Source organism: Ciconia boyciana, chromosome 12 (assembly GCF_034638445.1).
Source record: "Ciconia boyciana chromosome 12, ASM3463844v1, whole genome shotgun sequence".
Lineage (NCBI taxonomy): Eukaryota > Metazoa > Chordata > Aves > Ciconiiformes > Ciconiidae > Ciconia > Ciconia boyciana.
The window spans coordinates 17267153-17282439 of NC_132945.1; the positions used below are offsets into that span (position 1 = coordinate 17267153).

Sequence of the window (15287 nt, forward strand, 5' to 3'; positions counted from 1 at the left end):
CAATCACAGCCTTCAAGTGTCGGTCGCTGACAGCTGTTAAAAACTGCTTCTCCACAAGTACAAAGGTGACTGGTCATTGGGAACTTTGAGCAATAGTAAAAATCACTAATAGCCCAAATACAAAAATAACAGTTAGCTTGGTCAGCACTGACAGATATCTCGGGTCTCCTGGCATGGGGATGTTTGTTTTAAAGCTCCAGGTGCTAAGTTTTCTCAAAAAACTTGGTTCCTGCCACTGCACGAGAATCCAGTTCTCAGAAAGACAAGCCAAACCCTTTGACAAACACAAGCCAGAAGGATTCTATATGTATTTTTAAAGTATCTCAGGATTTTTAGGTTAATCACACTGTTTTTACCTAAACTTCCCTCAGTGAAAACAGACCTTCCTCCAGCAACATCCACGTGCAGACCAGGTCAGCTTGAGCAATGAGTGGAGGTGCAGGAGGGCTCACTTGGGACAGTGGAAATGGTCCCTGTACAATTGCTTACTTCAGTTAACTTCAAAATGAGAGAAAATAAAATGGGTTTCTAGAAGAGGCAAGTATTCAAGATGTACACTGTACCACCGCAAATACAAACTGCAGCAGTAGATAGAGCAGATTGTGAAATTAATCCAACGACCACACAAACAAGTCACGGTCACAAGTAACAAACTGTTACTGGAATATTAGATGCTGTGCCACAAAATACTTGCAGATGGCAGCAGGTGGCAAGTTTTCCAGGATCAGGTCCTATGCTGGGACCCTGTTTCTGTCAGCTGTAAACACCAGCGTTTTCTCCCCACTCAGACCCACACCACCTGCACATCTGGATCACAACTTGCGCTATCCATTACAGCAGTCACAGCGTTTCACTAACCACAACCAGTGAAACCACACAAGAGGAGAAAGCACAGCTTCTTACAGCCTCGGTAGAAGACATGGGTTTTATGGCTTAGGTTATTTTGCAGCAAGTTTAGTTTTTCTCTGTACTGTCCTTTGTTTCATACATACATGAAAGAGGATATCCTCCCTAAATAGCATGACCCGTGGAGATGGGAAGTGAGCCAAACACTAAATATATACAATTAGAGTATTTGTCAGTCGCCCCTGCTTGCAGATAGGAGCTGCTAATATGGTTATTTAAAATAATACAAGGTTAATGATGATACTTTCATAACAGCCCTACTAGGACGTAAGGATCTGGTGTTAGAAATGGGTTTGCTTACTTTATTTACACACAGTTTCCTCTCTCTCAGCTGGAGAAAGAAAAGCCTGAAAACCAAACACTGAGAATTTATGATAAAGAAAATCAAACAGCAAATAAAACCATACAAATTCATCTTAACAATCCCACGGTTTTCAACTAATCTCATAAGTTGCCAACAAGATTTTTGATTGGGGGTTGACAATACTGTTACTGTAGCAAGCAGAAGTCCCTCTCAAGAGCCGTGTGATTTTAGTGTGCTCTTCACTCATCTAACCCCTGCGGAAGTTAGCATTCGGACAAGAAAAGACAAACTGGGTTCAGATAGTGCGGGAACCCTCAAGCAGGAGTGCTCTGGGCTGAGGTTCCCTTTAGGCCACGGTCCAGCGACACATGGGCTGTGAAGCTGTTGGTTATTACTTTTCCATGGCACGATGACTGTCACAAAGCCACGTAAAACGCTGACTCCTCACTTGAAAACTGCTGAGCGGGCAGCTCGGGTGTAGTCAGCTGCCTGCAGCACTGGCAGGCAGGCGGGCAGTGCTGCTGGGCAGCTGGCCCTGCCCGGGGGGACAAAAGCCCTCCCTTGCTTTGACAAGTGGGAAGTGCAGACGCACGGCATGAAAGCCAAGACGCTCGGGTGGGAAAAATGAGAGAGGTCTATTCCTGTCGGCAGGCTGGAGAGAAGTGAGGAGCACTGCTTCAGGTTAGCTCTCCCCATCAGCCACACTGGCTTGCTCGACTCCTCACGCTCCCCAGCCAGCTTATGGGCAGAGACACACACAGGAACATGGCAGCGGAAGCTGCTTTTAGCTCTTCCTGCCATCACTGAGGAGCAGCTGCGTAACAAGCAGCACCAAGACTGCCTTTTAGCAAACTAGGACACTGGGGAAGTTCATAGAAGATTAAAAAAAAAAAATCCTGCACTGCCAGTGGTATCAGGTAATGGACAAAGCTGCCACTGTAAAGTGCTCCTGGGCAAGGAGGAGATGTGACTAAAGCACAGGGACAATAAGTGACAGCTACCACACGGCCTCTCCGTGGTCAGAGCAGAGCCCCGCCAGCTGCCAACCCAGGCAGCAGCGACACAATCCCCGCAAAGCTGGGTCATGTGTGCTTTTTAGGACACAAAACGATAGAGAGATGAAAAGAATAAACAGGGGCTGCCCAGGGCTCCTCAGAATAAACAAACAAGTCAAGTCAGAGCCACGCTGTCACTCATGGGCACTCCTGTGAAGAACGCAGGACTGGCGTAACACCGTCATTGCTCAACCAGACCCTGACATGCTGCCAATACATGATGAGCAAGAGGCTTGGAAACCCTGCTAGGACAGAAAGAACAGGACATGTTGCTCTCGCAGAGCCAGGATGAAAACAACAAAAAATATCCACTGGGAAACCCACCTCCCCTGCACCCTGTCCGATTGTGGGAAAGGCAGCTTTCCTCTCCTGCAGGGTCCACCTCACCCTCTCCCTCCTGCTCTGCAGGGAGCACGCTATTTGCACAGCAAAGGGCAAAGCAGCCCAGCCCAGCCTCTGCATTAGGACAAACAGGAATCTCTCCCAACTCCCTCTGCAGCTCGGCAAACTGCGCCTTGGCCGTGGTCAGCAGCACACCCTGCTATTTGGATCCCTGAGCCCCCCGCAGAGGCAGCTCCGTCCCTGCAAAAGCAGGCAGCAGCGCTGGGCCAGCGGGACAGGCTGCAGGGACAGCACGATCCCCCCTTGGCCCTGTGCAACCTCATACGAGGAAGGCTGGAGGGATCTCGCTGCCAGAGCATGGGGCAACCACCGGGGAGGGGGATTGCGGCCGCTCTGCGGGGAGGCAGGAGGCAGGCATGCCCACAGGGTGCTCCAGGAGCTGGACTGTACCCTCCCCACAGGCTACCTCTAGCCAGCCACAGGCGGCAAGCAAAGAAAACAGGCTAGGAAAGATTGAGCTCGACAGCCTGCCGGGACCGCGTCAGGTACCAACTTATTTTGACCTTTCTCTATCCACATCTTTTGCTAAATTCTCCCAAAAGCCTTTCCCCCACCCTAAGTCCTGTTACTGACACCTCCAAGCACTATAGTCCCTACCTTCAGGCACAGGCAGGAAGATGAGGGGTTTGTGAAACAGCATCTGCAAGACATGTTTAGGGGCCATCAGGGACCCAGCCAAGTGCACACAAGTCTCCTGTGCTTGCCAAAGGGGGTAATCTGGGCCAGCTCTGTCCCCACTGCACAAAGAGACCCCCTCCCACCCCAGCACAAGCTCAGTTGTGATCGTATCGTATCAGCAGCACTGGTCTCATCTGGTTTGTGCTATCTGCATGTTCCCTGCCCACCTCCTCTCTTCTGAATGTTGCTCCCACAGGATGGGACACCAGAGACCTGCCTACCCAGCGGCTGCCCAGCCCCAGCACACAAAAGCCTCCTTGCAGCGTGAGGAGGGAACCAGAGCGCGCTGTGGTCTGCACATCTGGTCTAGGCAGCGTCTTCTGTGCTTCTCAGGTCCCCAACTGCTGCTTGACAGCATGCAAAGTTCCTTGGTTTTCCTTCCTACTTGAAGAGGTGTTTGGAAACAAGGACCAGCAACATGCATGTTAATCAGCAACACTGGAGAAGTTGGTTGCTTTTCAATTACACCAGTGTTCATGCTTTTCATCTTGTCGATATCTCGAGTGACTTATTCTGTAGACGTATCTAGAGCAGAGAGCTCTGAGCACTCCTGTCCTCAGGAAGGACTTTCTGCTGGGCCCTCTAAGGGCTTTTACCTCCAGCCTCCGGGCTGGCTGTTATACCACCTGCTTGATCCTCTTCTCTATCCTTTGCTTAGAATAGAAAGTGGCCAAAAGCAATTTTTGCAGGGTCCCAAGGCTCTAAGAATTTATTTTAAAAGATTTAAAATAAATGTGCTATGTTTATGTTATTTAGCATATTATGTATCACATACTGTGACAGCTCAACAGAAGCAGCGCTGGGCCTGAGTCTGTGAAGCACTGACTACCCTGAAAACTCCAAACACTCAATTTCAAGCCCTTTAAAAAAATCCCACTGAGTTCAATGAGACTGTGTATAGTCACTTTGTGCTTCCTCGAGCACGTGGTTTTTTTTTTTTTTTAATTTAAAAATATCAAGGTTAACAGCCTTGTTCTCCTGGGCTGCCAGAAACCATCTCTATTTCTCAAGAGATATGCAACACTACCCTGGAAGAGTTAGAAAAAACAGTAATACCCTTTACATACAAAATTTGAGTTACTGTTTTTTGTTTTTTTTTTAAAAGTTTTTATAATGAACTTACCATTTGCCTTTTGTTTTCTATCAAGTTTGATCCAATTATTCCAAGAAACGACCCAAAACCAAGCTGAAAAACAACATATTGTTAGCATTTAGATCAGGACAATATCCAACATATTTTACATACAGACAGAACACAATTACATCCAGAAGCAGCAAAAGAACATACTGCGGATGTGTGAACCCTCTTCCTTCAGCAAGGAATCAGTGGAGTCTCTCACTAGCAGGAACTATCAAGTGCATCCCTTATATGACACCAAAAGCGTGTGTAGAAACCAAAAGGATGAGTTCTGAATTCCATCCCCTCCCCAGTGATGCTGAGAAATGGTTGGTGGATGAGGATATGCATTCCTGTCTTGGAATGACCCTACAAACACTCAGGAGCCTCCAGATGCAAACCTAGCAGGACCATATCACTAGCGTCTGCAGGACCAGGCTTTTATAACCTCACCAAGGGTGCGAGCAATCACCTACTTTTTCAACTCAGAGAGTTTCTTGATGTGAAGTATGAAATAAGGGAGAATTACACTCAGGAAGATTTAGCAGTTTTCTGCTTCCTTCTACTCCTCCCTCATCTCCAGGGGTGAGGATGCATCAACCAGGTCTTCTACCAGAAGAGCTCATGCCACCCCAGTCAACAGAATAAGCTACTCCAGCAAAAGCATCTCTTCTTGCTGCCATAACTGACAACACTGTTCTTATTTCAGCTCAGTGAAGTCAGCCAGGAGTGCGATTTCCCACCTCCTTTCTCCACAGCCTTAAGCTATTTAGCTACACTAAATAGAAGTTTCTAGGACAGAGCACACCTCAGCCGGGCCAGCAACAGGGACTTCAACCAGGAACCACAGACTAGGTGGGGGAGATGCACAAGTACTTCTGTGTCACACTGAGAAAGGTCTTTGATTGGTGTAGAGCATATCCAACTCCACTTCTATGGGTCGGCAAAATGAGAAATGCCACAAAAGTCCTTCAGTTGGACTGGTCATATTAAGCAGGTACAAACCCAGTCAATAGACTAGGGGGGCAGTGCATGAAGATCCGGGTGAGAATGCCAAATAACTGGCCGACTCCTCAGGAAGCAGAATAAGGCACAAGACAAGCTGCAGTGATTCAAGAATGAGTCAACTAACCTGGAATCGATATTTTAAGATCCAGGAATAGAAAACAAAGGTTTAATAAATCCAATACTAACAAGCAGAGGCACGTGCAGAGATTAGCAGACACAAACGTGATGAAAAGTTGGGCTTAAACCTTCCCCCGCTCTGCTTAAGCCCAGTAACATTTGGTGCAGTGCCGCGGGCAGCAAGGGCTGCTGGCTCAAATGGCAGGGATTAAAGTGGAGCAGCCGATCAGGCTACTGCTTCCCGGCTGCCTGCCTGGCACTCTGAGCTCTCGGAGACCGTTGTCCCCGCATCAGGGACAAACTACCATGGCAGGAAGCACAGCAACGAGGCTAGGTGCTGCTTAACACTGGGGCAGCAGGCAGGCAGGGCAGAGAGCCAGGGCACTGCTGAACTGCCCCAAAGTGATCTGCCAGTGCTTCTGGGCTTATTATTTTGCTCAGCTTGGGCAAGCAAAACCCCCACCTTCTCCAAGTAACAGGAGTTTTACAGCTCAGTTACAAGCCCCAAACCTGGGAGATCCAGGCATTAACAGCGAGACAGATCCAGGCATTATTTTCAGTCTGGTGATGTTTAGCAACAAGGAAGTTGTGTGGCAACACACACCTAAGGCAAATACTGAAGAAAAAAGTTTTGTGCCGTTTGAGCTTGATCCAACACGTTTAAGAGAAATGTCCATGTGGTGTTTCAGAGCAGCCTCAAAGCAAAAGGTGGAATACTTAAGATAATTTAAGATAATTCAAAAAGAAGAAATTAGAGCAAGTCTGTACATCCAACAGGTGAAGACCAAATAAATTAGTGGATTCTCATTAATTAATGGGAATTCTCATTGCATTAATGGGAAAACCACTTGTTCTTCTACGGATGGGACAAAGAGATCTTAGTAATCTGCATCAATTGCATCACTTACTTGCTGGTGGATATGATCCCCTGGGATGTCTGTCTGAAGGGAGCACAGGACACAAAATCAATGTGCTTTTCCAGAGTAAAGCCCCAGGCCAACATGCTTGACAAGGAACCATTACAGAAGAGGTTTGCCAGTCAAAGCCTAAGAAAGGTCAGTCATTTACACAGCTGCTGGAAGCTGGTATAACTTGGAGACAACCCAGGTATCTCACAGAGCCTCACTTCCATAAGGGTGCTTGCCCTCTGCACCTGATCGTTACTCTTGTCTGCTGAGCATCACTGTTACACTCTGGGCTTCCCAGGCCCAGGTCAGTCATCCAGCCACAGGTGAGGATATTTCCCACAGAGGCACAGCTGGGGTGCTCACAGATGTAGTCGTGAAGGTGTCGGTGGTCATGGAAGACCATGGAAGACCATGGAAGGCAGCCTGGCTACAGGACGTGTCATTGCACCCTCTGCTTCAGCTCCTCCAGTTGCATCAATGAGGAACTGCACTGTTTGGGAAAAAAAAAAACAAACCCCAAAACCACCCAAAAACCCAAACAACCAAAATCCCACTGATGTGTGGAAGGTCTCCAGTGCCCAATTCTGTCCTTCCTCGGAGCAGAGGCCTGGGAAGATAATCCCCCGCATCAGACAGCCACTTCTTTGCATATTTCCTCCTTGCACAAGAGGTGTTTGCCCAAGACACACAAGTTAAAGGAGGAAACAACGGTGCATTAGGCATGGCAGCGATGAGACACCTGATATCCCATGAGATGATCCCATCCACGGATCTGGTCCACACATGGAGAAGTCACCCAGCACACAAAGAGTCTTCTGGCTCTATCTTCTCCTTACCAGTGCAGGGCACTCAGGGCATGACTAATGGTGGTGCACCACTAACGGTGCACAGAAACCCCTGATGGAGATGCACACAGGCCTAACATTCGTGTGAAGCTCTGGATGACAAGACCTTCAAGGAGCTGCTTCGTTGGGGCTGTGGAAGCCACCTGCTCAGGGACAACTCACCAAGTAGTCATGCACCACAGCAAGCCCTTTTTCCACAGTAAAGGGAGAAATTCCAGCTTGTTACAAAACATCAGCTATTTTAAGCACCTGCTGAAGCATCCAGCAGCACACTGAAATGTTTTCCTGTGCAGGGAGACAGGCGAGGTCGTCACACATTTCCATACAGTGGATTAATGAATTAGCTGAGAGGGGGAATTTGGTGACAAACACAAACTGTCAGGGTGCCTCTGAATAAAGTAATTCAACGCCCTTCCCAAGTCCAGGAATTCATTAATTCCTTGAGTAGACCGAGTCTTACAAAAGCATAAGCAATGCTGACGTTCCCGGAGCATAAATAGCACGGGAGATGTCAAGGGGACGTGAACAACAGGCTCTACCCATCTGCATCAGTCTGCAGGACCTGCTCTGAAGCACGAGGTTCAACTCAGGCTGACAGAGCGTGGGCTAAGTGCGGAGAGTTTGAAGCAAGCCTGTCACCTTTCTCAACACCTTCCTTCTATACTTCTCTTTAAAAAAGATCAGGCCTAACTGCAGGAGTTACTGGGACAATCCAGAAAACCAATCCTAAACCGAAGACGCCCAACACAGTCTGTAACAATGTTCCGCACTAATGGCTGTAAAGGGGCTTTCTTCAGTCATAGAAGAGCTTGTCCACAGAGAAGTATAAACCTCCCTGAGATCAGCAATGGGTGGCAAATAAATCAAACCGCATTAAGGCAAGAACAAGTCTCCACCTATTTATCTGGACTGGCTTTAAGACTCCAGCTTCGAGGCTCCAAACCTAATTGCACAGCGCTCCATGGCTGTTGCACCAGGAGCCTCGAGCTGGGGGGCTGCAGCTACACTCAACCTGCTAAGACACCTAATTTGGCTGCAGCTCAGTCCTTTTTGTGCTTCTTTTGGAGCACGTGTCAGACACGCACAGGAACAGACCAAGACTTGCTTTCCAGCTCATGTTAGACCTCTGTTCATGCCGGGAGGGGCACGATTTACTTGCCCCTTATGCTTCTGCAGGACGTTACACATCTACTGGCAAGAAGGCTGGGCACCAGTGGTCTTCTCTAAATTAAGCTATTTGAAGCTAAAAGATTGCCCTTTCCCATTTTCATCTGTTGATAACAAATAAGAAGAAATGGATGTGCTAGCTGCTTTGGTGTGCATGCTCCCCTGGCAAGCTGCCACAGCTATTGCTAACGTGCTTCTCCTCATTCAGGGACTCCGAATCATTAAACACTTCTGCAAGTGAACTTTATGACCATGAGTTCATGTGAACAGTATTTCAAGACCTGGTCTCTCAACTGTTCTTGGCACCTATGGTCCTTCTTTGCCTTACTTCTGCCTGGGGTTAATGTGATGCATGCAAACAAAGGAGTTCTAAGGTTGCTTTGACTGACATTGGACCTATTTATCTGTCTCACCGTTAGCCCAAAAGCATGTTATTACCTAAGCTCAGAGGAAGCTGCCACTTGGATGGGATTTTTGCATGGGAATGAGCAGCAGGTGCAAAATAATAATAAAACAAATAAATCAAATGGCAATGAAGTAGCTGAGCATAATATTCAGGACAAGATCACCCTTTATAACATTTGCAGCATTACAAGGGACTTTGTAGGCAATAAGTTTTCTAGACCTACCTAGGAGTTCTATACTTACAATAACCCCTGGGTAATAACCTCCAACAGTCACATTTTGGGTTCTTGTTGTAGCAGCTAGGCCCACCGTTAGAATTAATACTGACACAATGAGGAGAGTCACAGTTACGTAGAGGGAATTTCTTTTTCTTCTATTGAACGACCCTAAAAACACACATACACAACAGAATTTGCTGATTCCATCTGGGGACAGTCACGGTACTGCAAATTTCTCCTCCCACCACCAACCACATCGTGGTGAATTTTCTTTCTTCTAAATTGAGAATATTTTTGGGTTTGGCTGTCACTTTTCACCTTCACTAACATGCTTTATCAAGCATTACTAGGGCAGCTGAATTCACATTTACTTGTCATTGCTCTGACGTAGATGAAGAGAGCCTTAAGAACTGTAACTTTGCAAAGCTCATTTGGATACATCAGAGCCTCCCAGCCCCTCTGGCCTGGGGCAATTGAGCTAATAAGAAATATTACCGTTAGGCATTTATATATTTTCTGATCAGTCTGCTTACATCAAGCTAAATAACCACACTGTATGCCACTTGTTTTAAGGGGAGAAATCTTGGCTGTAATCATATCATAAGGCATCCACAATTTTCCATGTAAATGAGACATCACCAGTAACAGCCACTTCTCCTCCTGTAGTATCATCCTCTACTTTCAGCAAGGACCAGGTATTTTTAGATGCTTGAATAATGAATTTGTGGATTAGTGAAACTCATCTACAGCTGCCTGATTATGGTTTTTTTCTTTTATATATTTATAGATCTCCCAAGTGAGCATAAATATAAAATAGTGATTCCATCGGCCAAGAGGAAAGCTGGCTGCGACGTTACACTCGGCAACATCTTTAGGCGTGTTTGTTCAGCATGTGCTCTGCCATCTTTACATCACTTTGTGGAACAATCTTTTTGATTATATTTCATACATTACGCAGACATAACCCAGCACCTGCAAGAGCGGCTGGTAGGATAACGGACTGTAACAGCCCCTGCCGCACTCCCTGTGGGCTGCTGGGGCCACCCTGAATCCCATCCCTGCAGCCTGGGGCTCTCCAACGTGCCCCAGGAGCAGGCAAAGGTATCTCCCATCCCAGAGGCTCCCAAGTCACGTGCATGCTACCAGCACTTCTCAGAGTGTTTCAGAGGAGGGCAGGGACACGTTCCAAGAGCAAGGAGCTGCTTCCACCATTGCTGCGCATATTTCCTAAAGCAAACTATGTTGGGAACCCCCATCTGAGGTGTTCAGGGGCTCCCTGACAGCCTGTATGTGCTGAGATAAAACACCTGCAGAAAGGCTGGGAGGAAAGACTCAGCCAAGCCAAGCACAACCTCCTTGTCCAAATTCTCCAGAAAGAAGCACACCAGGCCTTGCTGGGCAGCTTTCTGTCTTGAAGATGTACACCACAGGTGCCCACAGGCCCTTCTTTAGGGTCTGCACAGATCTGCAGCACAGCTAGAGAGATCTTTGCAGCCTAACAGCCATACCGATGCAGCCATACGCACACACACTGGTACAAATTATCTCCCTTCCTCCACGGGCACAGCTCTCCCCAGGGAAAAGGGCAGCAGCTCCCCGCTGCTCCTCCACACCCACTCCAGCCTGACCCACCAGCCGTGCTGCTGGCAGGAGCGCTCCCTCTCCATGCCGGTCCATGCTCTGGGCTGGTGCGGCTGCCATGGGCATGGGGCTGGATCATTTCACCCACACCAACCAGATGAGCTTGAAATCACAGACAAGCCCTAAACTTTGGGCTTAAAAGCCCAACACAAGGAGATGATAGGGAAGAGAGGTTTATAAAGACAAGCAACATCCTTTTTGACTGACCAGTGTCTCTGGAAGGAAAGCTCTCCACCCACAAACCTTCTGCTCATGTCCTGGAGCAAAGCTGTGACCGCACCACCGGGACATCACTGGGTCTAAGAGCAAGGAGCCTGACAACTAGTTAGTCCTTAGCTGGAATGAGTAGCTAGACAGTTACTGATTTCAAACAAAAGAAAATGAAATAACTGCTAGAGAACCCTAAGATCCAGGCTGGATCTTTTATCAGTGATCCTTAGTTTTTCATGCCATTTTTTACAGGATGGAGATAAAGGAACCCAACTGTTTGCTGCAGGTTGAATTTGGGGTGAATCTTTTTATTCTCCTAAATCTGCCAAATAAGTTAATAATATGAAATCTAGACTTCTAAAGCGTTCAAAATTCATCAAGGTATTAGGGCCATTCTGTATGTATTGCCTCCCAAATACTATAGCTTGTGCCACGCTCTGCTACCACTGTAATTATTTAAATGTGTCACATAAACGTCTTAAAATTCCAAAGTACTGGGACCAAAGGTTTAGCTGAACAACACTTCAGAAACTGGAGAAAAAATTGCTACTTCTTACACAGATTAGTTCTGAAAGGAGAGAAAGAATGAACCTGTCTCACTTACACGCATGGTAGATTACCAAATTTCTGATTACTGCTACAGTTTGGCTGGCAAATGAGCTGAAGATAAGTAAAACCAACCGTAAGTTCCTTACACAGCTTAAACTCTTTGCAGTTAGGCTGGGTGGGTGTGCAGATGGTTGCGTGCCATGCAAAGCCACCCTGCAGAGCAGGTCTGAGTGTCGTGGGGACACGAGCACGGCATTTACACACACAACCCGGTATTCCTGCATTCCCATCAGAGATGCTTCAAAAAGTTACAATGAAAAAACCTGCAAAATGTGCTGTTTTCCTCAAAACCAGAGTATTTTGTAACAGCGTTTCTGCAGGAAAACACTCTAAAAGAAGCAGCTTGAAACACTGTTTATGGATTCTGAACTTGTTTCAGAACCACCATGTTTTCCACTCTTACATTCTACATTGTTTCCCAGCTCACAACTGGCACACACCAACACGGAATACAGATGTACAGCAAAAGGTTTCCAACTGGAAAATTTCTGAAAGCTTTTCAATATGCCCCACAAGATTAAAAACAAACAAACAAAAAACCAAAACCAAAACGCTTTTATTCCAAGTCCTGACAAAACCAACCATAATCCTTTAACTTGATACTGGAGAGAGATGTGAAATTGAAGAGCTAATGTGATTACCTCCACTTCAGCTCTGTACTGGGCCACTAATTCCATTTTTTCTCTCTCTGAAAACATGTTTTGTTATGTGTATACTGAGAAAGTGGTTTTGTACTTCTGTAAGGATGCCTGCAGCTGCTTCAGCACACATGGACTCATACTCAGCATCTCCACTGATAGCTGCTGAAGGGCTGCCCTGGCAAAATCCTCTCTCTCAACATTAATTTTTGCTGAAAGTATTCCCCATTAGATTGTTTTCCTCTTTACTACTGGTACAGCTTTACACACAGAAGTGGAGCTACGACAGCTTTGCTATCTCTGCTTTTAAGAGAGAGTAATAGCCTCTCTGTGATTTATCCAAATTAGATAGCTCACAACTTGCAGTGCTTACCTCAATGTGGGTATACAAGGTGGTTTGAAACACTGTGCTTAACTCTGTGAGGAAGACGTAAAGAAACTAATCCTATCTGTAGTCCGGCTATTTCTTTTGCTAAAATGGCACTCAGAATGTGGACAGGCTTCGGAAAGATCATTTTTATTTTAAGCCTCAGAAACATCCTCTTATTATAGTTGCCATATACAAGCCCACTCTAAAAACAAGGTTGTAGCAGGTTTTTCCAGATTACTTTAAAAGTTTGCAATAATACATATCTTTGTACCGCCCCCGATTGACTTCAGTTTTTCCCTGATTATCAGAAGAAAATAGACAAGATGGCACAGAAACAGCACCGACTTCTCCATCTTGTTCTTTGGGGGGGGAAGCCACCAGCGAAGACTAAGCACAAAGCAGTCCAAGGAAGCCAGCCTTAACTTTTACCCTCGGAGAGCCGGGGGCAAATGGCACCGAGCCGTTCTGCTTCCCAGCCCTCTCCTGTTGTTCCACCTCTCTGCTAAAAAAGCCTTCGTGTGCGAGCTGTGACCCAGACCCCACTCCAGCTAAGGGCCCCGCTGGCAGGCCCGCGGGAGGGGGGCTGCAGGCGTCTGGGTGGCTCATCTCCTGCTTGGATGGGCGGAAGGCCGGGGCAATCGCAATTCGCGGCCGGCGCGGAGCGCCGAGGCTCGTCTGACCTCCTCGGGGAGCGGAAGGCGCGCTGCGAGGGGAGCGGGCGCGCCCGCCGTCCCCGGTCCAAAGGATGCTGCGCGACCCGGGGGCTGCGCGGGGCCGGCGGCTGCCTCCGCCCGGGCAGCGAGCCGCCCCACGGGGGTCTCTGCCGCAGCCCCGCACCAGGGCGGCGCGGACCCGGGGGGGAGACGGGCCGTCCCCTGCGGCTGAATCCGCGCCTGAACGGCGGCGGGGCGGGCAGGGGAGCGGGGCCGGGGGAGGCGGCGGGCGCCTCGGCCGCTGCAGTCCCTGGCCGCGGCGGGGCTCCGGTCCCGTCCGGGCGGCGGCGGCGGCCCCCCCGCCCCCCGGGGACCCACCGCCCAAAATGGCCGCGCGCCCCCGGCCCCCGCGCACCGCCCCGCAGCGCGGCGCGTCCCCCCGGGCCGGCGGGGCCTCCCCGCCCCGCGGCACTTACCCACGGAGTCGGGCAGGGCCACGCCGCCCGGGCGCTGCTGAGTCAGGGACTGCCGCATGCTGAGGCTGCTGCCGCCGCCGGCCCCGCTCCCCGCCGCAGCCCGCCGGGCCACGGCGGCGGACAGAGCCCCGGCAGCGGCTCCGCCGCGCCTGCGCGCTGGGGCGGGAGCGGCGGGAGCTGCGGGGCCGGGCCGGGCGGCTCCGCGCCGCCCGCTGCTCCCGCCCGGCGGCGGGACTGGGCCGGGGGCGGGCCCGCGGCGGTGCCCCGGGGGGGGGGGTGTCTCACCGGGGAGGGCTCTGGGACGTGCCGTTCCTCCCGGAGTGCCCGCTTACCCCCCGCGGCGTGGGGAGGCGTGGGCCCGCACGCGTCGCTGGCACCGTTCTGCGGGAAGCCAGCGGAGCGCTCGTGCCCTGGAGGGGTTTTCGGGAGGGGAGGGACAGAGGTCGGGCCCCGTCTCCAGGAGGTTCCCGGCGCTGGACCCCCCCGCACTCAGCAGCAGCCCGGCCGGAGGGGCTCAGCACCTCCCTGGCCTTGGGTGTCCCCTGCCCTCTCCCCATCTTTTCCCCAGCCCCTTTGCACCCCAGCAGCTCCCACCCCACCTCCAGCCCCGCTGCTCCAGGCCGTTCTGCGCTTCCCCAAGCATCTCCCTGGCACCTCTCTGTCCCCCCCGTCTCCCTCCTCCCTGCAGCGCTGAGCCCCAGAGTGGTGCTGGTGGCCCTCCCGGGCAGCCACACGGCCACTGGCCCGGTTTTTGACTTCTCAGTGCTCTGAGATCTCTGCTCCCGTGGTGATGCCTGTTGCTGCCTGCGCCCCGTCCCACGGAGGCAGCACTCCCAGGAGACCCTGCAAGCTCCCCGCATCTCTGGCCAAGCAGCCGGGGCAGGCCCTCAACCTCTGTTTTCCATATCGTATCTGTAAAATGGGGATAAAAGCATCTTCCCAGCAAGCTTCATAATTGCTTGTAAATCACTTTAATGCCCTGGGCTGAGAGGTGCTAAGTGCAAATCATGTAATTATTTCAAGCCAAAGCATATTTCATCAAGTTAAAAGAAACTAATCCTATCTCTGCTTCAAAAAAACCCACACTTTTATTGGATAAGAGCCTAATTACCAGCTTCTCCCGGGAGAAAAGAGAAAGCATACACTGACAGCAGTGCAAGAGGCAAGTTACAAATGCCCAGATCAATTAATGGCAAAGAATGCGTCACCTCCAGAGAAAACAGCAGTTATTTACCTCGGATGAACTACAGGAGCCCTGTGCTCACTGCCTGAGCCCCACTGCGCAGCGGGGCTGGCACTGGCCCCCTCCTGCTCAGTTGCCCCCGCTCCGTGCCAGTGATGGGGGTGACGGGTCTTGGCTCCCTCCTCCGCTCTGTGCCAGGGCCGGGCTGTGTGGCAGCACGCCCGCTGTGACGGGGCGCATGTGCCCCCGGGGAGCTGCTGGTGCTCCACAACTGCCCGGGCCAGGTCAGATCCCTGCGCCCCATCCCAGCTCCCGAGCTTCGGGCAGGCGACTCTCCGGCCCCGAGGCCCCAGCCCGGCCGGGGAGAGCCAGCTGTG

The 15287-nt window shown here is 50.1% G+C and overlaps 1 protein-coding gene across 10 annotated transcripts in view; it reads right to left on the reverse strand.

Moving 5' to 3' along the window:
- TMEM255A (transmembrane protein 255A) overlaps nt 1-13939 on the reverse strand; it is a 28857-nt gene extending 14918 nt beyond the window's left edge. For 3 of the 10 annotated variants that reach the window (XR_012044750.1, XR_012044749.1, XM_072877051.1), the window contains exons 1-3: nt 13728-13933; nt 9156-9298; nt 4469-4531 (exon numbers count right to left, since the gene is read on the reverse strand). Coding sequence is in view for 8 of the 10 variants with exons in the window: in XM_072877051.1 (XP_072733152.1) it covers nt 4469-4531; nt 9156-9298; nt 13728-13785 (264 nt within the window). In the remaining 2 variants the exon portion in view is untranslated. Of the gene's footprint in view, nt 1-4468; nt 4532-6495; nt 6872-9155; nt 9299-13727 lie in introns of those variants that run through there. The other 7 variants (XM_072877050.1, XM_072877046.1, XM_072877045.1 and 4 more) reach the window with 7 other exon arrangements.
- Between the last annotated feature and the right edge of the window lie 1348 nt (nt 13940-15287).